This window comes from Rhamphochromis sp. 'chilingali' (genome assembly GCF_963969265.1).
Source record: "Rhamphochromis sp. 'chilingali' genome assembly, chromosome: 3".
NCBI lineage: Eukaryota > Metazoa > Chordata > Actinopteri > Cichliformes > Cichlidae > Rhamphochromis > Rhamphochromis sp. 'chilingali'.
Window position 1 is genome coordinate 21282150 of NC_137931.1, and position 24470 is coordinate 21306619.

Consider the following 24470-nt stretch of genomic DNA (forward strand, 5'->3'; position numbering starts at 1 on the left):
TTCATCTCATCAATCACAGTCACACAGATATCACAGATGGCTTTGCTCAGTCTGTGTTTGAGCACATGTGCCCGGTAATTATATGTTTAGAACTGCAAAACCAGGCTTTTAAGGCTTTATAGAAAAGAAATACTCTCTTGAAACTCGTGGGTTGATCTGTGGTATATTTTTGGCTTGTTTTTTCTTTTTAGTCCTTTAACCTGTTGTTGCTTTTTCCTATAAGAACATAAAAGTTAACCCCACCAGGTAAAGTGAGAGTCTAGCAAATAAAACCCCATCAATTTACATTTAATTTACATTTCAGACACCAAGCTAGCAGTTCCCTAGAGATGTTTAAAAGAAGCCGAAGCTGAAAATGCAAAGCAAAGTGAGTAGCGAACAGGGAGAGATTTCTGTCCTTTCATCTCATAATTTGAATCAAATTTTTCTGTGTGACAGGTGGTTTTATTCTACTACTTTTTGCATATGAGATATCAGCTAATAACCAGTCCACGAACTTCCTGCTTGGTACTTTGTGTTTCTACGCGGTTTGTGTTGGCTTGTGTTTTTCTGCAACCTCAGACCAGAAATCAGGAGGTTAAAGGGTCGAACGCCACAGTTTTAACACATAGAGCACGCTCAGTGTCATTCAGGTGCACCCACACTCTGCAGGCGGCTTCTCAAGTGGCCTCGCATGACCTGAAATCCTCGGCGGAGTCATCGGCAGGAACATCTGAACCAGATTTAAATCTGAGCAGCAGCAGAAGCGCAGCTAGTCTGTGTGAGATCAACCTTTGAGTGGGAGGTTGCAGGTTTGTGTTCCCACAACAACCAGATGCTCTCCTCGAGTGTCCCCGGGCAAAACTCCAGCGCCTCTCCCAGTGCTCACTTTAAGGTCAGAGCTGCTGTCACTGACCTGCTTTGAAACTTGTTTTCACTGAGTGCCACACTGGGAAATGAGAATCACGCATGGATGTAAAGAGGGCTTGCAGGGATTTCCTGTTTCACAGTGGACCTTTGGCGGCTTCATTCAGGATACTTTGAACATGTATTGCATTATTTGTCAGAAACCTGCATCTCTGGCCTCTCTCTGAGTGATTTCCACAAAATGCCTACCTGACAAAGACAAGTAAAGACCATCAGTATTATACAGTGTGTCAGGTGTGGAGCTGAGTTTTAAAATAGAAGATCTTCTAAATTTTCCCTCAGGGAGGCTTTTTAGCAGGTGCCATTTAGTGAATTGTCCGTTTAATGTTTAAAAAAACCTCAAAAAAATCTCAAATCACATCTGTCATTTAGCTTTTCACAGCATATACATCATGTACAATACTTGGAGTTTACTTAAATTCCCTCTCCTTGTATACTGAACATTGTTAATTTCAAGCCATTTAGCAGAGCCGTTAACAGAAGATTGTGCCTACTGGATGCACAAGCTGTAGGGCATCACATTGAAAAAATACAATGGTGTGTTGTAAAGCTCTCTCCATGCCCTTTCATATGATATATTACTCAATATATCAGTTTTTGACTGCCATTGTTAGGGCCCAAGGTCAAAGTTGACCTTGGGCCCTAACAATGGCAGTCAAGGTCAAATGCTTAGCTAACCTAGGTACTTATGTCCCCTGAGGCCTGGTATATTGCTGTGAAGTTTTAAGACGATCCATAAAAATTGTGGGTTCATATAAAGTTTTTACTTATTTTAAGATTTGGTGTGACTTTCACCAAAATTACCATCACACAAAACTTGAACACAGTATCTTGAAAACTGGATGTTAGATCACTAACAAACAGAACTGATTTTACTCCCTCTGTTCGGGGGGACAGTGATGTGATAGCTTGAAGTTTTACTTTGCTGCATAGCACTTGTGTCCTTTTAAACAGTCATCTTGATTTCTTATTGCTGAATGAGATTCATTTTTGCCAGATATGACTGTTTGCAAGTCTCCTTGACGCCTCAGTGGACACAACTTTATTTCTGTACTTCACCAAAGACAGCAACCTGTGAACTGTGACAGATCATGAGTTGGATGAGCTTATATTGAAAATTTCTGCAGGACCTCCTTTCATCTTCTATCTGAAATCTTCCGCTTTAGAGTTTGTTTCTCAGAAAGTCTGAGTGAAAAAAACAAGGCAGTGTTGGTTACATATGTAACCACTGACCGCTGAAGAAGGATCAGTATGTCCATTAGCAGTTGTGAATTCGGTTGAGCTGAAATACAGATGATGTGTGCAAAAATAGCTCCTTGTGCTAAACATATATCAGTTTCTCTAGTGCTGCAGAGACATTTCCAGTGGATTAACTTTTATTTCTTATAGCAATGTGCAGCACTCCACCCAATTTATCAAAAATTGTAATGTCTGGCTCCAAAATTCGACATAGCAGTGGCCAAAAAGGTAACTTTGGGTAAAGAGGTCTGGCGCGAACCTGTCTCAAGTTTGCTAAAAATACAGCTCTTTTTAGATGTGCTTTTTTCATGTAGAAAGCAGAAGTTAAACAGACAGACGCATGTCTCAGTTTTAAAAAGTGAGGTGTATCTAATCGCAGAACATGTCTGACTTTAGGGAAGTCTGTGGTTGGCGCCTGTGCTGTGTTATACTTAAATGAGTATGAATATTGAAGTTTGCCTATTTGGGCTGTAAAAACCGATTTAAAAAAAGTCACTCAGAAAACTCAAAAGCAACCACAGTGAACCAAAAGAATCTCCAGGGACAGTTTTAAGGTGCTCCACAGTGTCACACCTTCTCAGGGAAAAAGAAAAGCTCCTCTGTGCTCTGGACGTCTGGTTCGAGTTATAGATGAGATGCCGGGCGGGTTTGCTGCTGGAGTTCAGTTACAGATACCTGCCTTCAATGGCGCTGACCTGCAGCCATCAAGGTTTGTTTACCACTTTGCACAAGTCCTTACCAAGCCAGTGTGAGCAACAGGACTGATGGGTTTATTGTAAATTAAACACCCCGCATTCTGATCGGCTCTGGAATAGAGAAGTGAACACGTGTCACAAGGGAAGAAGATTATCTCACACCCAGAGATAATCACCAGACACAACAGCAGCTGGAGCAACAGTTTAAACAGCTATTTAAGTAGAAAAAGAACCTTAAAAACCAACTTTAACATTAATGAAGTCGGGAAGTTGCATTCATATGAAATATGATGCCAAGCTTTATCACACAAGGTTACATATCAGATACTCAGAGAAGCTCTCAGCATTAGCCCTACGTTGTTCTCACACAGTCATCCTCTTTGTCCTACTTTCAGTTAAAACATTAGACCATTAGATGTACAGCTGAGTGGTATGCATACCCAAGATCATGTCTTGATATTTGCAGGTTGAATGGTGACAGAAGATAATTATCTGCCTTTTCTATGAAAGCGATATGTGAGATATCACAGCTACTTAGTTGGCATGGTAAAAAAAGCGAGGCTTCCTCTTCAGAAACATCAGTATGTCCGCTAACAGGAGCGTTAGATATTAAAAATACAAGTTAATCAGCTGGAAATTCATGAACTTATATCTATATCTATATATATGCTGCTACAGTTTTACAAAATCAGAAACAGGAGCACCAACCATAACAGAAAGTAAAGCCTTATTCTGCTGTGGCCTTTTCACTGCTTTACCTGCAGCCGTACAGCTTAATCTAATGAGGAACTGAAACTGTTACACTCCATCAGAGTCCACTGGAAGAAACTGCAATTTTACCTCAGAGAATACACACAATATTTGCCCGCCACAGCCTTGTTGTTAGATGCACAAAGTGACCAGAAACTGTGGTTTTGTGTCATGTAAATATCTGTGTTTCTGTTGGTGGAGGCTTTGAAAAGACACAACACATAATTGCACAAGGGGTGCAGTTATGTGTTACGTAAGTTTTTTTGTTAGGTGACATTTTTTCATTTAAATGCATTTTATTGCTAATGTCCGATCAGATTGTAAAATAACTTAGTGAGACCTCGCCTGGCTCTATCTGTTGCTTCTAACAGCCTGTATGCTGATTTCTATGTACAGCACTCAGGTTGGATTTTTAGTTGTTCTCTTCAGGGGTCATTGTCAGCAATTAGTCAACATTAGCTTAGAAAAGCTTGGAAATTAAATTGATGCTTTTGTAGCCTGAAGAACTGCTGATGGCTAAATTGCCCCCCTTTGTAAGTTGCCTCAGGCCTCACTCAGGCCTAGAGACTGATCGGCAGCCACATGGCAATTTACAGTTGCTGGGGAGAAGCGTGCATTCCCTGAACGTTTGAGCAAAGAGGATGATGTAGCAAAACTCCCATTGTGACTGCGTGGAAGACTTGTCTGTAAACATTTGCAGTTTGCTCTCAGGTCTGCAGTGAAAGTTGCAAAAGTTCAAGGTAACCTGGAAATATGGATTATTCACCTTCGAAGTAAAAGTTGCACCTTTTGAAATGTGTTGGTTTCAGTGGTCAGGAACAATCTTTTTTTTTTCAGGTTGTAGTAGTTTAGTCAAGAGCAGATTTCTGCGGTTGCCTGGAAGATACAATCCTGTCTGTAAAGAGTTGACAAATTCTTACTCAGTGAGAAACCGGAAACGGGGAATGTTCTCCTTCAAAGTAAAAGTTGTGCCTTCTTGCTGCAGAAGAGCGTCTGTTTGTGCTGCATATTAAGTGCCTTGAGTGCCAAAATTAATTAAATAAATAGATCACTGAATAATTAATTAAATATCCCATTAATTAATTAAAACGGGAAATAATTCATTAAATATATAGGTAATCATAAAATGTCATTTCATTTAAAACATTTTTACAATTATTTATTTCCCGTTATAATTAATTAACACATTTAATTTATTATTTGATTGTGTATTTAGTTAATTCATTTTGGCACTCAAGGCCCTCCACTGTCACACTTTTCACGGTTTCATTACCACTCGGCAAGTAGTTAGCAACTTCCAGCAACCTTCAGAAGCCACTTGCCATCTCACCACAGAATACACACTGTTCCCTAGCAACTGGTGGTTACCGGGGAGTCACTGCCATCTTCTAGGCCTGTTTCACAACAACTGAAATCAACTTCCAGCAACCACTTACAACTGATCTTTGATCACACATTTTCTTCTTGTGACCGATGGTTGCTGAGTAGTCTCGAGACCTGTGACTGAAACTCAGGCTCACATGATTCAGCTAAATATTTTTTCACGCTCTCAAAAGAAAGCAGTAAAGACTAATACCTCTGTTCACGCCTTTCAGTTTCAAAATTCACACGGCGTCTCTTAAGTAAATACAGACAGCAACTTTTCAATGCTGAAAGAACTTTCTGCACTGATGCAGACAGTAGTTAAGTGATCCGAAACATCGGTTTAAACCTTCAGCTTGTGTTTATTGGCTCTCTTGCATGTTATGCTTTCGTAGTGACGACTGAGTGAGCAGCCACCGACACCTATGGCGGTGAAGGTGATCGTCACTTCCAGCACTTCATTTGTCAACAGCTGGGGTTGCCTTTGCTAATTTGCACATTTTAACCCAAACCGCAGTCCTTCCCCAACCATAACCAAGCAACCTTTGGTCCCAAAATTTAAGCAGTAACCAGAAGTGAAAAATGAAACTAGGTGCAAATAAAAGAAAAGATCCAAATGGGAAGTGAAACAGGGTCCCTGGGCTGTTCACCCTTAAACAAGTAACCACTGTCCATTGTACCTCCAGTATGGCCATAATTCACGAGCACTGGTAAATCACGTGATGGCAGTGATGGGGGCAGTCGCATCATTAAAAGGAGTTTGTTATAGTAGATACATTGCCCAGCTTTAGACTGAAGCTGCTAATGTCTGTGTATGGATGTGCAGCCAAAGAGGAGTGTGGTCAGTCTAGATTTCAGCTGTGCAGTCTTGGATTTGTGCAGATCTGATTTAAAATCTTCCCCCTATCATAATAGATAAGTCTGATGAAGCCCTGTATTAGGCAAACATCTTTATACAGAGTTACACCTGCTTTTCATGACCTGATGCTGTAGTTTATTCAGAGTGTGTGAAGTCTGCACCTTTTGGTTTCATGTTTTCTGTAAATAAAATTGACCTTTTGAAATGGAAGAAACCTCATTTAGGAAGGAAGCTCTCCATTTCCTGTCACATTGAAAGTATATAAACCTCCTCAGCCTCGAAACTGTCACACTCGCACTAAAGTGGATCATCTTTGATCGCTGTCGCTGTCCCAAAGCAAGCGAGCTTACTGAACAGGGCTGAGCACACACGCTTGGTAAACAAGTCTGGCAACAGGTTACATCACTCTTCGGCTCACCTGGTTCCCATGGAAAGAGTGGATGGAGCAGATTAGACTCTGGAGAGCAGAGGTGGTCGGGGCTTTGTTATTTTTCCACTCAGCCAACTGTCAGCAGCTCTGAAGGAAAACAACCGCGCTGAACTGATCAGTGTGTGATACCTGACCCATAATCCAGCACGCAAACTCAATTTCAGCTCATGGATTTCTTCCATTTGATAGAATAGCTGCCCCTTTGAATCACCTCTTCTCTATTCAAATGATGTAAAACAGAGGAATTGCAGTATTTCTGATGCTGTATAATAAGTTTTTCAACAAGTACTTCTGAACAGTTCTGGAAGCTCATGATGGGAAAATGCCATACAAACACATTTATTTTAGGATGTTTTCCCTTACGTCCTTGGAATTTCTTTTGCTTAGTACAAACAATTCGAGTGAACTGAGAATCTGGAAAACATGGAACAGAGTGTTTTGGTCACCTTGTCAACAGCCTGAGACAAGGTGGACCTGAGACTATTCTGAATGCTCTAGAAAATGTGTTTTCTTTCTTAATGTGGATTTTGTTGATCTATGAGTTGATTAGTTGAGTGCTTGTTTAGTTGATTTTATTTGATGTGAGTAAAAGAATTCACAAATCCATTGTGAGGTTTGATTTTTAGTGGATTTCAGCTCGCTGTGAGGTCTGCACCGTGTCTTCACTTCACTTGTGTTGGCCCAGGTTCATATTGCTATGATGTCATAGTTTAGTTATGTGGAAAAAATCTGCCAATGTCCACTTAGGGAAAAAAAATCCCCCAAAAGGGGGGTGGTTAGGGTTGGGGTTAGAGTTGGGGGTTAGGATGTGGATCGTGGTTAGGGTTACGGGGCTGTAGTTAGGGTTATGGTTATGGGGTTTGGGTTTGGTGTGATGGTGTTTTCCTTTTGCAGAACTGTGACGTCACAACAACAATGACTGGTCAGTTGCAATGTTGAACCTGGACCAACATTAATTATGATGATCCAGGAACAACACTAACACGAGGATATTGGTGGGATCCACTTTTTGCCTTCAGAACAGTCTTAGTTCTTCATGTCACAGATTCAAAAAGGTGATGGAAACATTCCTCACAGATTTATGTCCATATTGACATGACAGCATCACACTGTTACACATGATGTGAATGTGCTTTTCCACAATGTCCCAAAGGTGCTCTATTGGACTGAGATCTGGTAACTGTGGAGGCCGTTTGAGTGCAGTGAACTTTTGAGTTCTGTGACGTGGTGCGTTATCCTGCTGCTATCCTGCTTGAACTATTAATACAAGGCCGGATGTATCCATGATTATTTAAGTTGTTTATGCCAAAGTCTGACCCTGCAATCTGAAACTGAAACTCATCACCAGGCAGCATAATGCAGCTTTCTGTTGTTCGGTTTTGTAAGCCTGTCTGAATTGTAGCCTCAGTTTCCTGTTCTTGGCTGACACACCCTCTGTGCTCTTCAGTTTCAAGGTTCAGTGTGTTTTGTGCGTTCAGAGATGCTCTTCTGCATACTTTTGTTGTAACGAGTGGTTATCTGAGTGGCCGTTGCCTTCCTGCCTTCTCAGTCATGCTTCATTTGGTCCCTAATGTAGACATAGAGTTTACTCAAGGATGTCTGATGCTTGTTCGGCAGTGTCTTTTCTGTCTGCATGTCATCTCAGTTTATCCCAGCTGCTCTTATACTGACGAACACACACGTCAGTATACAGAACACATGCAGCTCCCAACTTTGTTTGTTGGGCTTCTCATGACCTCTCTCATTCTCAAACCAACGTTTTGACTCTGAAGAGAAACCGACCTTTTCCAAGAGTCACTTGAGATGTGGAGTTTCTCGGTCGTCAACCTGTCCTTTTAAAATAACCCCCTTTGTCTCTTTTTGTATGCACAGGCCCAAACCTCCACCTCCCGAGGGCGCCAAGTCCAACCCATCCAAACGCCATCGCGACAGGCTCAACGGCGAGCTGGACAAGCTCACCAGCCTGCTGCCCTTCACAGAGGAGGTGCGGTCCCGGCTGGACAAGCTGTCCGTCCTCCGCCTCAGCGTTGGGTACCTGAAGGTCAAGGGCTACTTCAACGGTAAGTCTTTGATCAACTCCCATGTCTGACAAATGCAATCCTTCAAATCAGAGTTTGTAGGATTTGTTTCAGATATGACAGGATATATATTATATATATAAGTCTTTGCGCAATGTTTGGCACCTAGTGAGTGAAAGGATGCTGTGTCACTGCTTCAGACACGTAACAATATACGAGTACGTGATGGTTTTAAAAAAAAACAACAACTTTTTTTCCCCAGATGCGCTATTTTGAAATGCCACGAGATGCTTCAGGCTTTTATGTTAATGCGATGGCATCAGATTTGTGCTGTGTTGAAATGTTTAATGGTGTATGCCTTTACCATGGAGTCAGCTGTTCAATGGGACTTAATCCAGAAACTAATCGAGCTGCAAGATGAAGCAAGTCAGCATCATTTTGAATCCAACATTTATGTTTAATAGCAGCAATGTTGGGAAAGCTGTGCTTATCCGAGCTTGATGTAAAGTCAGTGCAATACTGAGCTGGCTAATTAGATGTAATTATTAGATGTGGTCATATGTAACTCTGGAGATTACACTTGTTTTGTTGGGTTGGGATGTTTCAGTGGGTGTACAAATATAGTGGCTGTAAATCTGCAAATAAGTCAGCATTTATTGATGGATGTGTCACAGCGATTTTGTGCCAGATCAGTGTTCAGACACGTTGTGATGAAGAGCCAGAAAAGGCCAGGACAGGACACAAAAGGAAGAATTTTTGGGGGCCCTGAAACAGTGGAAATAATTAACATCCATCCATATATACAAGAGAGGAAGACATCATTGTGAAGCACTAAGATATCGTCCATGGTACCGGTTTGGTACAATAAATGGCTAAATCTAATAACAAAGTAGGGCCTGATTACAGCAACAAGTCATAACCACAGTTATTTAATTGACTGTAGAAAATCTTGAGTCACTGAACCCAAAAACTCCCTTTTTAACAGTAGACCATGAACTTGAAGTTGGACCGAAGTCCGATGATGTTTGCATGTCTTCTTCTATCGCTTTCATTCAGTCATTTTCACCACTCTTGATACGTTTTTCCAAACAGTTAATGAATAAAAACATCTCACCATTTCAAGACCTGAACAACAAATGGTTGTACTCTTCCATTGAAACCTCACTGACTCTGAAAAAGTGCTGCAAGAACCTGTGGGCGTGATTTAGGGTAAAGAGTGTTCAGACACAAAAATGAAATGGGAAGGGTTCATTTGACGCTCGGTACGATGTAACTGCTGGAACTGAGAAAATCAAGATGATAAATGTGAAACTATAGGCATCAGGAAAAAAAAGAAAAAATACACAAACTTTGCAGCAAACTACTGCATATTACAGCAAAATTACACTACGTAGATTGACAGCACATGCTCATGCGTAAGAAGCAGTGCAATGCTGGATTGTGGGCTTGTGACTTTTGCTCTTCGACACCTGTTTGAATGAAAGTTTGACGTGGTTTGATTGAAAACAGTCACTCGGTGCTGCACAGCGTCATGGAAAGTGAGAAATCCGTTGTCTTATGAGGAGCTGTGAGATTCAGATGAGAAATGACAAAACGTTGAGGGGTGAGGTGCGTGTAGCAACAATAACAGCGTGTACACAAACACGAGGAGTAAGGATAATGTGGGTGGGGACATTCGCTCCTGATGTGAGAACTGCATCAAAGCAACCGAGAAAGACTGAAACTAAATAAATAATATGCAGATAGGGATGGGCTTTTCAAGCAGGAACAATTTCAGGATTCACTGGGAACCATTCAGCTATTCTTCGACGATCGCTCCCCCACCTGAACTGCCCTCACCCGACTTAGATGTGGCAGACTTACGACATGTTCGGATTACCTGGAGTGGCTTGCACACAAGACTTGTTGACAGCTGTAGTCTTTGGCCATCTGTGTTTCTCTTATTTGTGCAGGCCTACTTAATCTCACTGCACCACACATATTCTTGACTGGCAAAAAGCCTGGATACGCACAGCCACCACCTCCTGGCTAAAGTTACATCTTTACCGAGTGCTGGTAACAAATATATGTGAGTAACTAATAAATTGGTAAAGCAGTGTCAGGTTAATGTCCACACACCTTTGTGTGGGGTTAGACCACACTGGGCTCTGACACAGTCTGCATATAGCAGCTTACTTCGGTTTACTGATAGATGCTGGACACTTAGCTAGTGCTGTGCATTGATGAAATATGAATAATTTATTTAAGCAGTCTAATATTTTTGCTGCTGTAGAGTCCCACAAAACTCACAATGAGGCCTCAGTGTTTCTCTGATATAAAATCTGATATTTTATGGATCTTATGCTGTATTTACCCTCGTGCGATGAATTAGAGCAGTTTGAGGGTTACAGCGAGATAGATTTATTTGTTCTCTGCAGTGTTCTGTGATTCTGCAGTATACCTGCATTTTGTTTCCTACTATATATGAAAGTTTTTTTTTTTACCTCCTCTGTTGGTTTCCTGTGTGGAAACTCCACTAAAACACACTCCACTAGTCAGACACACTTCGGGTTTATGAAAACTGTTTATTCTGAACCTTTTTAGACCAGCTTTATTTCCATTTCAGGCCCCAAATAAGGCAGCAGCATGCAGACAAACAGCGGTTTGAAACATCCTGCTGGGTGTGCATTCAGCTGAGATACACCAGGCTCACTTTTGTGGCTGATACTGGAAGAAGATAAGTTTAAGAATAGTTAAAGGGCAACTGTCTAGACAGTGATCCAAATCGTTGTTTTAAACAACAGGACAAATACGACAGTGTTTGTTCAGTATGCGCACAGCAAGCCACGAGAAAGGAAAGACGTCTCGGGCTAGCATGAAAGTCTGCTAAAGCTATAAGTAGTGTTGCAGTGGAGTCTTCCTTTGCTTGAGCTCCACGTCTTCACCAGTTCAGCATGGTACTTCTTGAATAATCCAGGTAAAAAGACCATGAATACATACCCCAGCATTGCCTCCAGTTTGTGTGCATGGTTTCTGACAAAGAAACTGAACAAGCTGGTGCTCAGTCATTGTGTTTGCAAAGGGAAGACAATCAGGAGGATGGATTTAAAGGGGGAGGAGTGAAGATAGATGGTTTCAGGCAAAGGGTGAACTGAGGGGATGCACCATAGGGTAAAGAATGATTATTCAATTCAATTCAGTTGAGTTTTATTTATATAGTGCAAAATCACAACAACATTATACTAAGCTGATTTATTTTGAAAGGTAAAGACCCTGCAATAATACAGAGAAAACCCCACCAATCAAACAACCCCATATGAGTGAGCACTTGGCGGCAGTGGGAAGGAAAAACTCCCTTTTAACAGGAAGAAACCTCCAGCAGCACTAGTTTAGCGAGTGGCAACCAGCTGAGGGTGATTATTATGAACTGTGAATTATGCAAAGCTACTGTAGTAGAATAAAAATATGATGGTGGAAATCAGCTGCAGTTATTTAGTGTATAAAATATACTGCCTACAGAGTTAGTCTTAGGCCCAAAGAAAGTCACTTTAAGTTTTAAGAAAAGCCCAACATTTGTGTACACTTGTTATTTTCTCTGCGCACGGTACAGAACATACATGATCATATCAGCATTTCAGGCCACAGCACAGAACAGGTGCATGTCTCACCGGCCTGACAGCATTTATGCAGAAATTCTCGCCTCTTCTCACTCCTGTTGCCGAGGAGGACTGATCCAAATACACGGCAAGTCAGAAGGGCCACATTTCACAGTCATGCACTGATATAGCCTCTCAGCTGGTGGCTACCACACCCCCGCTTATCATTTACTGTAAATAGGACGCTTGTCTTTCAGGCAGCCTGGATCTAATCATTGCTATTTTCACAAGAGGCAGCAGAACAAAGCGAGGAAGCTCGCTGGAAACTCAAATAACCTCGGTGATCGTCTGCGCCATGTTGACAGAAATAGGGGTAGAATTCACTTTTAGATAAATAATCTTCTTGAGCCCCAGAGGAGAGGATTGTTATTTTCCAAGAGGTCAGAGACCATCGGTGCATCGGTCAATGTTATAAAACAAACCCGTCCACTGCTATCCTTAAAGCTAGGTTGGAAAAAAAAAAAAAAAAAATTTTCTAGCTCCATTTTTTAAATATTTTGATTTGTAGGTCAAGAAGTTATTTAGCTTATAATTGGCCCTGTGCAGCCCCTCAATGCATCATCTGTTTGAAATACCATATTTTCCGCACTATAAGGCGCACTTAAATTGCTTTAATTTTCTCAAAAATCGACAGTGTGCCTTATAATCTGGTGCACCTTATGTATGAATTCTGGTTGTGCTTACTGACCTTGAACCAATTTTATGTGGTACACGGCGCTCAAAAATCTGTCAAAAATGTTTTAGTACGACTTTGGTAAGCTACGAAGCCACACCGCTTGATGGATTGTCAGAGCATTATGTCTATTGTAGTCAGGAGCCTCGTGGAGTAATCTGGCTCCAGAACTCTGTCTGCTTCAGGTCTCAAAGTCAAACGAACATTGCAGCATCACTGAGAGTTAAAAACTGTCTAAATTCTTTCATCTTTAATAAAATGATCAGCGTTGCTGCTTTACCAGGTGTAACAATTAAGTTTAACATCCAGGCATCCATGAAAACAGAATTTATTAAATTTAATGGAGTTAGAAGTTGGCAGGAAGTTAGCTCGCTAGTTTACGCCTAAACATGATATAGCATGTTCTGACTGAGAGATTTATGAAAAATTAAAACGTACAGCTCTGCCATCACTTCCAACATAAATGAAGACAGAAAACTAAAAAGCAGTGACGTTTGTAGGGTTACTGAAGTTGGGCTAGCTGGTATATAATGATGTGGTACGTGATTGATAGCGACACAGCTATGTTAGCATAACAAACAGTGAAGCTGGAGGATGAACCCTAACCTTTTTCCACTCGATAAAGGTTAACATGAGGGTTCCTGATGGTTAGAGACAAATGCAATCGCATGGCAGGATGCTGTAAACGGAACAAACTACAGTTAGGAGAATAACTGAGATAATCCATCCAGCTTACGGGGTTAGTCATTAATATACTGCAACAACATGGGAATAGAGCAGCTACGAGAGAATTCGGCATTAATGAATCACTGTTATGGAAGTGGAGGAAGCAAGAAGAATTTGTTGAGTAAAGTTTGACTTGTCTGACTGTTTTGTTTCGCTTAATGCACCTTATGTATGAAAAATACTGTAAGCTAGTTTCGCTCCACCCTCATTATATCAACCCTCCTCTCCTAAATAGAAGGCTTGAGAAGCTAGTGGGTGGGACTTCTGTACTTGAGAGGACCATATTAGGGATATAAATCCAATCCATTATTATTATTATTATTATTATTATTATTATTATTATTATTATTATTATTATATCCTCTCTCTGATATCATACAGAGTAGAAGAGTAGGAAAAACTGGGTGAGGCATGAACGTTTGACTCCCCACGTTAGATCTGAACATTCAGCAGTGAGCTGGACAGGAAATAATCAAAACAAAAAATGGCTCATTTCCAAAGTAACAACTTGAAAAAGTGGTTACGTTGTCTTTTAAAAAGGCCACATGGAAGCATTTTAAACCTACATTCTTATTGCTGGCCAGCAGGGGGCGCCTCCTTTTGTGCACAAAGACTGGCGGTTCTATAGACGTTTGTGCTAAAACTGCACTTACATTATCTCAGTCTGTGACCTCAGCAAACACCTTTCTGTTGACTTTATGATCTCAGTTCTTTGTTTTGAGTCTTATTTAATAAAGCACAAATTTTATTTTGTATATTTTGATTCGATTTAACATCAATTAAATGATAAAGCCAGGTGTGATTTAAGGTGGGTCTAGATTATAATTGACAAAGTCCTCCTGTGTGAGGGTGCGGTGTCCTTCAGCTTGAGTACACCATTGGTTTGGCTTCACGAGCCAGTGTGTGATGCCACACAGACTACATCCTTCTTTAAAGTACAGTCTATGTAAATCTAACACAAGGTTAAAGACAGTTTAAAGGAGAGAGTGAATCATGGCTAAAATGTGGAAGACAGCACAATTGGCTACTGTGAACATATTTGTCTTTGTGTTTAGAAATATTAAACTGTAGAGGAATAAAGAAAAGGTTGAATGAAGCCAAAAGCTCCAGCCAAGATGATTAAGCATTCAGTGCGCTAAAGGCGTGGTCATTTTATTTTTATCAGATTGCATTTTCAGTCATATGGTTAGTGGATTTCTGAGTGGAGTTGACAGAAGGAGCTGAAACTGAAACGAGCAGAGATGTTGTTTATATAGTGGGGCATATTTAATGCATACGGGTTAGACGCTAAACTTTTATTAAGCACGTGTTTACTGCTGTGTTTGTATCTCATCGTCATCTCTTGGAAGCCCACGATAAATTCTCCCAGCTCAAAAAGTTTTACATAAGGTAATCAGAGGACAGATCAGAAGGGAGGTGATATATGGCCAAATACTGGAATAATAAAACTGCTTCAGCGTTCAATTTATTAGCTTTGTGCTGGAACCGACAGGAATTTTTCTCCTGGAACAGCGAGTAAACTGAGCCAGAAGTCTCAGGCGCTGGCAAGTGATCAGTGAATCACTGGCATTGACTAACAACCCTATCAACCCCCTGCAGTCGTTGGTCTATTTATGCTCTGAGACATGGTATTAAAAAACAAAAAGAAAAAGAGAAAACAGACATATTGGCTCTTTAATGCGAGCGTGTAGCCGCTCTCATCAAAGCAGCGGAGCCCCGACTGCCTGCTGCCAAAGGAAACAAGACAGCAGAGCTGGTTTCGCTTTGGTCTCATCAATTATTTGGCCGTGCGGGTCACTTAGTGTCAGCTGAACAAAAGCGTTTGGAGGCGGCGCTGGGAGTCTGGTTTCCTTCAAACCCCGCTGTCGCTGCAGCAGCTTCCCTCCTCACCGCTCTTATTTTGAAATATCAAATTGAGAACAGCTTGATCCAGAAGTTAGACCGTTTGCCTGCGAACGTAGCATGTTGGATCCAAGATTTCTTCACTCATCCCCACTTGTTTCTTGGCCACCCTCCCTTTTCCACCCACCGATCTCCACCCATTTCCTGTGGCGCCCCCTGCAGCCCCTTGGTGGGCCCCCTTTTCCTTCAACTGTTCAGCTTCTTCCTCCTTTTCTGAAGTTCACAGCTCCCCCGACCCCCGCCGCCCTCCATCTCCACCTCAAACAAACTGCAGGACTCCGGTTTGTTGTTACAGCAGGGAGGCCTGTTCGTGCAGCAGACCTACGTCGGCACAACTCGAGACTTTATGCATTCATAAAACCCTCCAATTTTACCTTTTCTGCACTCCTTCAAAGCCTTCTTTAAAAAGCTGCCTTTTTAGTGCATGACTTTTGAAGTGCTTTGTTTGTGCTTGCTTTGGGCTTTTCTTAAGTATTAAAAAGTCCTCATTACGCTGGCTTTCTCATTATGTAATGACAGGTCCACCTTAAGATAACTCCAAAGTGCAGTCTGCTTCTCTGAAACAAGCCGTGCCTCATCAGTCTGACGGATTTTGTTGGCTTTTATCTGAAGAAAATTTGAAGGTATTGTCGATGAGACTTGCCAGGGTTTCCAGCATAAATTTCTCTAGCCTCTCTTTTGTTTCTACTCACTATTAATTGTGATAAGCCCAAACTTATTTGCATAGCCGGCTTTAAAAGCAATAAAAGAAAACAAAGTACTTCAACCAGGGAAATAAAGGCAGGCATTAAAGTCAGGAAATTAAGATTAAAGGACGAGGAGGGTAAAAATAACAGTGAAAACAATAAAAACAAAGGACACCGAGCAGCAAAAAGCAAGGCTGTAAAATTAAGTTTACAAGGTGATTTTAAAAGGCAGTGATACACTACAGCTGCTCGGTTTGAGGGGTTTTTAGGTCTCGGTACCGTTTCCTGTAACTTGACATGTTCGGCTTCTCTTCGTTACGTTTAAGCAACATGTTTGAATGTGGGGAAATTAAACTGATGCAATACACTGCATGCAGAAACACGCCATGGACAGGGTCAAATATGATCTTGTTGTGACGGTAACCCTGTAAAAACCCTGTTTTTTTTAACTAGAGTATTTATTGAACCTTCTGACAAATAAAAAAAAGAAATTAAAAAAAATCGTCATCTGAGTTTTAATTTGCATAATTTTTGCTATATCCAGGATTTTGTGTGATTTATTGCTCACAGCTTTTATCTTAAACAAAGAAAACATTTACTGGCATTAGGGTTTAAACAAAACACACTGGTGATGTAGAGGTCTTAAAAACTCATCAAATATGATAAACTTTGTGTTTACAGGGATAAACATTGACGCTGTTTGACTGTGTTCAACCAAACCCAGGATTTGTATCATCCAAACACTAAAGTTATCATTTCTTTTAATGCGCTGTGGTAGCATTTTAACCTAAAAAAAAGTTGAATGCAAACTTCAGACATGCATAACACACATACATTTGCCAGTTCAGTTGTTAATAAATATCGCCATTGATAAATAAATTAAAAGAGGACTTTTTTGGGACGGTAACCAATTAATCCAAAAAGTCTTTACCAGTATTCACACTGATGAATGATTCCAACCAATTTCACCAGTGACTGCCAGCAACCACTTGCCACTCAGTTGGGGAACACACTTTTTGCCCTAGCAACCATTGGTTGCTACGGTTTGCCTACCAGTCTCTAGGCCTGCGTGACTGAGACCTCAAGCTTTGAAACATATTTGTGAAAACATTAAAAACACAGTTCAGGTGTCATAATGTTTTCAAACCAGTTCACAGAGCTGTGGGCTCGTTCTCTGAGCCACTCTGAGCTTTTTAGGTGGTTCAGGATGAACCAGGGACACAAACACGACAAAAGAAAAAATACCAGGGATCCAGCGATGAGTGTAGATAACACGGACACAGCTGCACATGTGGTCGCAACTCTTAAATCAACATTTTCCTTTGCATGTTATCAAAAACATTCAAGTGACATCTCTTAAACCTCTGCTTAAAAAATTAAAACCATACAACATCAGACTGAATGAAGTCAGTAACGCCAAAATAATCTGATAGAATTCAGATTCTGAGAAGCTTTATCATTGAATCCAGTATCAGTCCATTTATTTTGCTAACTACCAGTCTTAATTTGATACAAGTAACAATACTTACTTTCATTTTTTGTTTAGATTAAGTTTTTAAATGATAATGATTGTTCAAAATCGACACAACACAATCTAAACTTTTCGTCCAGCACTGGGAGCATTGGTAAATAAACAGAATCATAAATCTGACCAGACATTTGTCCTAAAATATCCCCAAAATGCCACAAAGACACTGAAACATTTTAACATTTTTAGCTCGTCAATTACCAGCTTTGTCGACCGCTTGGTCACCAGACTGAAGATGTAAATAAAAAGCTCACTGGGTGTCTGCGGCCGTGTTGAATCACTCGTTGTGATTGTGCTGTTACCAAATACACACACACACACACACACACACACACACACACACACACACACACACACACACACACACACACACACACACACACACACACACACACACCACTGAGAGTCTGTCTGCTGATGAATTTCCCAGCATGCCTCTCAGTGAACAAAGGCGACCCGGGAGTGTAAAGGCTCACGGGGAGGCCAGCGCGGTGCAGTGGTTTAGCAGGATGTGGCTCAGAAAGGACCGCTCTGTGTCCGTCCTCTGGGCCTCGTCTCTCCCACAGGGCTGAAACGCAGGACGGCGACGATGGGCTGCTGGGAAACGCCCGAGGGTTCGATCCCATTTCCAATGCTCACAACATGGGCATTGTTCGACACTGTGAGCATTTTCTGAAGCAGACCTCCCTCGTGTTCAGACACGGCTTTGCTTTTATCCTCAGCTTGTCTGTTTCAGTCTGTCTCTTCTCTTTCCCTTCATCTGTCTTTCCCTTATCAGAAACAAAGCTTGTTATTATCTTGCCGAAACACCGAGTGAACATTTTCCAATTTTTTTTATATTTTCAGCTATATGTCAATCTTTGCTTAACTGCTTTACAAGCTCATATGTTGCTCAAACACTTTCTCTAACATTTTTCACATGAACACATAGCAAGGACATGCATGGGTTCCTGCACAGGGCTAAAAGAGTCTGAGACCACTTGACCAGATTCTACACAACAACATAAGTAAATGCAAAAGGGACCAAAAGAGATAGAGGCATAAATATCAGTAAAATGAGATTTAAAAAAAAAAATCCAAAATGTCCACAAAAAGCCATAAATGGATATAAAATGTCCACATAGAGACATGAAATAGATGTAAAATGTCCACAAAAATGAATAGATAGATTTAATATGTCCACGCTGAGACATAAATAGATTTATCTTTTTAAAAAGACACAGAAAGAGGTCCAAAATGTTCACAATCTTGCTGAAAAACACCATAAAGCCATAAAAAATAAAGCCATGAAAAGTGAAAAGCAGACACAAAATCACCACAGAATGAAAAGAAAAACAAAGCAGCCACAGAGTGATGAATAAAGACCACAAAACACCCAAAGCAAGTGTAAAAAAACCCAAACATAGCAAAGCAAAATCACCATGATATAAGACAAAACGAACACAATGACTTCCAAAAGAGGCACACAGAAAAACCCCCACACACATTAAAATAATTCAAGACACCTTCAAAAGGTGTAAAATGTCCATGAAGACACAGAAAAAACACAGAGAGATGGAACCAGCCACAGAAGTAACACAAATGGGGTTTTCAATGAGTACAAAATGTCTTCAAAAAGTTGCAAAGAAATGTGAAACTGCAGAGTAAAATGAGCGTGACCACAGAGAGACTGCACGTACCACAGGTAGATTTTAACGTGCGACACCAAAATCAATACCACTTTCTTTTCTGCCTTCTTTCATTTTTGCACTGTGCCGTTTGTGTAGGAGGATGTTTGAGTCAGCTGATTTATCACACCTGAGAGGCGGTGCCAGCGTAAACAGTGAAAGTAAGCCTCCACTGCTGCCTGCGCTAGCACATCGAGAAATGATAGATAGTCTCTTATAAGAGGCTCTTATTGAGACAAAGAAGTCTGCTGGGGATTCAGGCTTTCTCTTTGTGAGCCTTAATGAATAGCTGTCCCTGATGAAGCTCCCTTGTTTCCCCTCATGGAGGAGGTGGAGGAGGAGATTTCTGGCTGTTTGAGAGTCATAATTTGTGGTCTTATAATAGCTCGGCTGAACTTCCCTCCTTCGCTGGGCCTCAGGAAACACACACACATGCACGCGCACGCATGTGTACACTCTATATTTTTTCTGTGTTACACATTCATTTTTTTCCCTCTCTCGACATGCACGCACCCCGCCCGACCCTCTTCCTTTATGCGTTTTCCAGATGTGGACAGATTCAGGCCCTTGGTCTGTGTTCCCAGCTGATTAATGCTGCTGCTTTACAACATCAGGCTTCCTCTTTGTGAACCCCGTGACCCCCTCTGATCTTGAGCATGACCTCCAACTAGTCTCAAGGTGAAGGCTGGAGAGCATGGGGTATACTGTAGGTTGCAGGTTTCAGGTACAGGCTTACAGATGGTTTATGCTAATTTGGATGAATCACAGTTCAAAATGAACCTTTTATTATTCACTTATTCTGGAGCTCTTCACCACATTAAACAATCAAACATGGGCTGTACCAAGTGCCAGTTGGGAAATTCTACTTTTAAAATATAAATATCTCCATACTTTTTTTTTAGCATCCTATTAATTGTCATTATTCATGCCTCCAAGTGCAAGTGGGCATGCATGCGAGGTTTAATGAGTGCAGGTAGTTGGGCAGGAAAAGAGTTTATTTCCACTGGTCTGATTTCAGCTCAGTGTGAGAGTCTTTACTGCAAACTGCCGTCAGTTGTGGTCTCGCTAATTTCTACTTTCTCTGCTCTCACTTTCACTGTGAGTGCGCCTCTTGCACACGGAGTGGAGCAGACCCGGCTCCGCTCACGTTACTGTAGGTGGGATAAAAGCTTCCTAAATAAAGTGGTAACATGACAAAACGCAACAAAAGAGAAAGCGAGCTAAAAGGGTTGGTTGTTGTCATTAGAAGCCGAGAAATGCCTCGAAAGTGGTGAACTTGATGCAGTGTTTAGAACGTCGGTTACTGGCGTCAGTAGTAGTGTAATATCTCCTCCCAAGAAATGTAACTACGCGCCACGTTGACGCAGCCTGCAGCGACTTGAACCGCGTGGAAGGTTGCGGTGTAGGGTTAAGAGGGGTTTCCCATTACGTCGTTAGTTAGGACATATATTTCCTGCAGAAGTCTATGAAGCTTTACTAGCTCTACATCAGAGATGTTGGTGCATAGCCCCGGCATAGGAATGAAATAAAAAGTAAAAGCTCCTTTTGACTGTTCTCTTGCCACAAGAGGCTTGATTTGGCAGAGTTTTGTACTTCCTGTCGCAAAACCAAAGGGAATTTGTGTCCCCGGTCGGAAACAAACTAGCGACCTTTAGCTTACCAAGCAAACATATTTGCTTTTTCGCTGTTTGAGCCCATGATCTCCAGCGATCAGTCCATACGTGGTAAAGACACTGGATCTTTTTTCTGCTTGCAAAAAAAAAAGAAATTTTGGCGTCCCACCAACCAAAGAGGTTTGGCCTCCCTCCAGGAGGAAAATTACCGGGATTGTGATAAAAATATTTTTAAGATTTCAGTCTTGTGGTTCATTTACTGAAGCATAAAACACGTGTTTATCAAATGACCAGAAAAAGCACTTACAGCCTCATTTTTAGTTCTCTTACTCAGCAGAAATCTGTCCTTTTTTCTGCTAATTTTGGCCATTTGGTGAACAAAAATGAAAGTTTTACTTCAAAGAAATGCTGTGAGGTTTGCAGCCGAGCTTTGTCAGTAGCTTTAAGACCAGAGTCACGTGAATCCTGGGAGTTTGAACACTCTGTCCTTCCACTTCTTCTCACTTCTGCTTTTTCCTGCTGTGTGACTGACGGGCCGATACGAGGCATCGACAGACAAGCTCTGCCCTTGGCGCTGGATCTTGGGTGTCATGTAAAAAAAAAAAAAGCAATAAGGAATAACACACAGTGTCAGCTCCAGAACACAAGCCAGTCCTGCTGTAGATTCTCAGTTTGGCAGGCCTCCTGATCCGGGTAACCGCTGTCAGGAAACAGATGGCTGCTTTAACGGTGTTTGGTGGGACCTGCCTGTGTCCTGGGGCAAAGTGTGGCTCACTGAAGTGCTCCTGCAGAACTAAATTAGAGCATTAGGGCTGGAATATGTGGGACTTTTGCAGATCTTATCAGAGGTCGGGGGGTAATTTTCCTGATAGAGTTGGGAAAGTTTTGGACAATTGCCATTTCTTTAAGAGGAGTTGTTGTGTTCTTAATTTCCCCTTCCTCTCATATCTGAGTGAACGAAGTGCTCACTGGACATTTATCTTTGATCTTTTGACTTTGGGACTGCTCACAGATTTTAATTTGTTTGGAAAAGAGTCAGCATAGACAACAAAAACAAACTGAACACTGATGTTTGCAGCCCTAACTCATTGTTTTGAGACACTGAGATTTTTGTACTTTCTTGGGTCTTTTCTGTATTGTTTTCAGGTGGGATTTGTTTTCACCGTTCATTATTTTTTGTGTCATTCATTCTTTGTTTGCTGCTGAAACAACTTTATCTATTGTTCAATGAAGAGGAAGAGGATTAAGAAAAGAGAGAAAGTAAGAGAGAAAGAGAACTGGTTAGAGGCCTAGCATCGATGTTTGTGTTGGCAGGAGAGTCAAAGTCCAATGCAGAGGCCTTTAAAAAGCTCAAACAAACCGGTTCTGTTAACACGGAATAAAGCAGAGAAGAAGAAAAGGGAGGGTATGTGAAGGGACAATTACTCATTCGCTTAAATGCATGAAAGTCAATCGTGGGGCCAGGTCAAGAGTAAAAAGACAGTTATTACCTGTTCTTTAGAGCTATCATAGTTTGGAAATGCCCATGCGGGCTAAATTGTGGAATATGACCTGGAATGATCCTGGAAAAGCGTCTCCGGCGTGTCCAGTACGATAGCATCAGCCCTGCAGACCCTCTGCTTGGAGGATCGCAGTCAAAACACCGCAGATGAGCCGTCGTGTAGAAACCTGCCCAGGCATCTGTTTGTGTGTGTGTGAATGTGTGCTTGTGTAGTTTGAAATTCATCTCTCTTCCTTCTGAAGGTAAAGACTATGTGTTTTTAAAACTCGGGATAACAGCTAGGATGATATTCTTTTCCCTTTTTGCTTCGTTCGGGGATGCCAGGCTCATGGGCAGCTCAACGAAACACCCCTACAGATTTTCCACTTTGTTTAAGGAAACTTTAACCTGTGCCATAGCCAAGATTGTAAAAAGCTGAAACCTAAAGTGAAAAGGACTTCCTCACAACACTGGCCACATTTTTTTCAGTGGCTTTACTGGCAGTGCATGTGCATTATTATTCAAATAGCTTGTTTAAATCTAAAAGTACTGTCATCTACTTTTCAATTCAGTTAAATTCAATTCAGCTTTATTTATATAACACCAAACCACAACTGTCGCCTTAAAGTGTGTTATATTGTAAAGTAGAGACCCTACAGTAACACAGAGAAAACCCCAACAGTCATATGACCCCCTATGAGCAAGCACTTTGGCAACAGTGGGAAGGAAAAACTCCCTTTTAACAGGAAGAAACCTCCAGCAGAACCAGACTAAGGGAGGTACGGCCTCCTACTGTGACTAGTTTGTGGTGAGGTGATGAAGACAGGACAAAAATGCATTAACACAACAGGAGCATTCTGATTATTCGTTTACCCTGCGAGATCCCAGTCATCGTCACGGTGACTTACTGTGAGTTATTGTGGTTTCCAAACTGGGTTAAGGGGGCCACAAGATGAACTGGAGGGGTTGGCTATAGTTTGCAACTATAGCATGTGTGTATGTTGGAGTGAATGTCTGTTGGTATGGCTGATTTTTGAAAAGTGAGATATAAATAAAGTTAATATTATTATTATTATTATTATTATTATTATTATTATTATTATTATTATTATTATTATTATTGTTGTTGTTGTTGTTGTTGTTGTTGTTGTTGTTACAACTTTTTTTCTTACAAATGTTATTACACTGTTTATTACACAGTTATTTCCCCTTTTAAAATCTGTGTAATACTCCTGTTGAAGCAGGTGCTGGATTTGGTTGTGAGATGGTTGTGAGAGCGTGACACATCAAAGACCCTGGTTAACAGTGGAAAGATTAACAAGTGGTTTGAAAAGATCACTTTCTTTTTAAACCACAACTAACAAGCTAGATGCACAACTTGACAATTATACAAAAGAGAAGAAGTATCTCGAATGCTGCCTCTGGTATCACTTTAGATGTCAGTAGAAGTTGCTCCTTCAACTTCACCGTGATAGCGTGAAGCTGAAGGAGCAACTGGAAACTAAACGTCTCTTCTGAGAAAACTTTACCTACCTGAAAAGATCTGGAGCAGAAGCAGAACGCATGGATTGTGTCAAAGTGACTGATGAGGCGGCAGAGCCGAGATAAATGCTAGTGGAGAGGTGGCACTCTCGTAAGGGATATTGCAGGTGTGAGGCAAATGGGGCGTCTGCTGCAGTCAAAAGGAAAACTGAGGACATGTCAGATGTCCGATGGGAGGGGGGTTGCAGAGATCTGAATACAGGTGCACCTTGAATGTTTCCTTGCCGTCGGCGCTGACAGTTTCTGTTACAGGTGAACTGAAGAAGGTCAGGACTTTAACAACGTTATCCGACTACTGAAACGGTATACAACTTTCTAAACCCTCACCTGCTTTCTGTTACCCGTTTCTCTGATAACATCTGTGTCTGAAGTAGGCGGCGCTCAGTCGGTCCATTTTGTGCAGAAGAGGAGTGATGCGACGTCTCAGAGGCTTCCTTTCATGTGAGCAAGCACAGAGCTGAAGCAGGAAGCCTGGGTTAAAACTTAAAGTTCATATTTGTTTAGTAATTAGGCGAAGCGTGTTTAGTCTTGCTGGGGTCCACATTAAAAACATGCATCAGCACTTTTTCAGCTGCACTGGAGTGCTATAAAACCATCTAAATACTTACCTTAGCAACAGGTATTGTTTTAGAGATTTCTTGAATCAACCTCTGGTTTTCCTCTGTTTAGCCAGCTAAATAAAATCAGATAAAAACACCACGCTGTATTAATTCTTTACTGCAGGAATATGTTTTGTATATACAGCCTGTCTGTCTGTAT

The 24470-nt window shown here is 41.2% G+C and overlaps 1 protein-coding gene across 2 annotated transcripts in view; it reads left to right on the forward strand.

The window, feature by feature from the left end:
* ahr2 (aryl hydrocarbon receptor 2) overlaps positions 1–24470 on the forward strand; it is a 94965-nt gene that overhangs the window by 10485 nt on the left and 60010 nt on the right. For both annotated transcript variants that reach the window (XM_080878939.1, XM_080878940.1), the window contains exon 2: positions 8114–8301. In XM_080878939.1, the coding sequence (XP_080735065.1) occupies positions 8114–8301 (188 nt within the window). The remainder of the gene's footprint in view (positions 1–8113; positions 8302–24470) is intronic.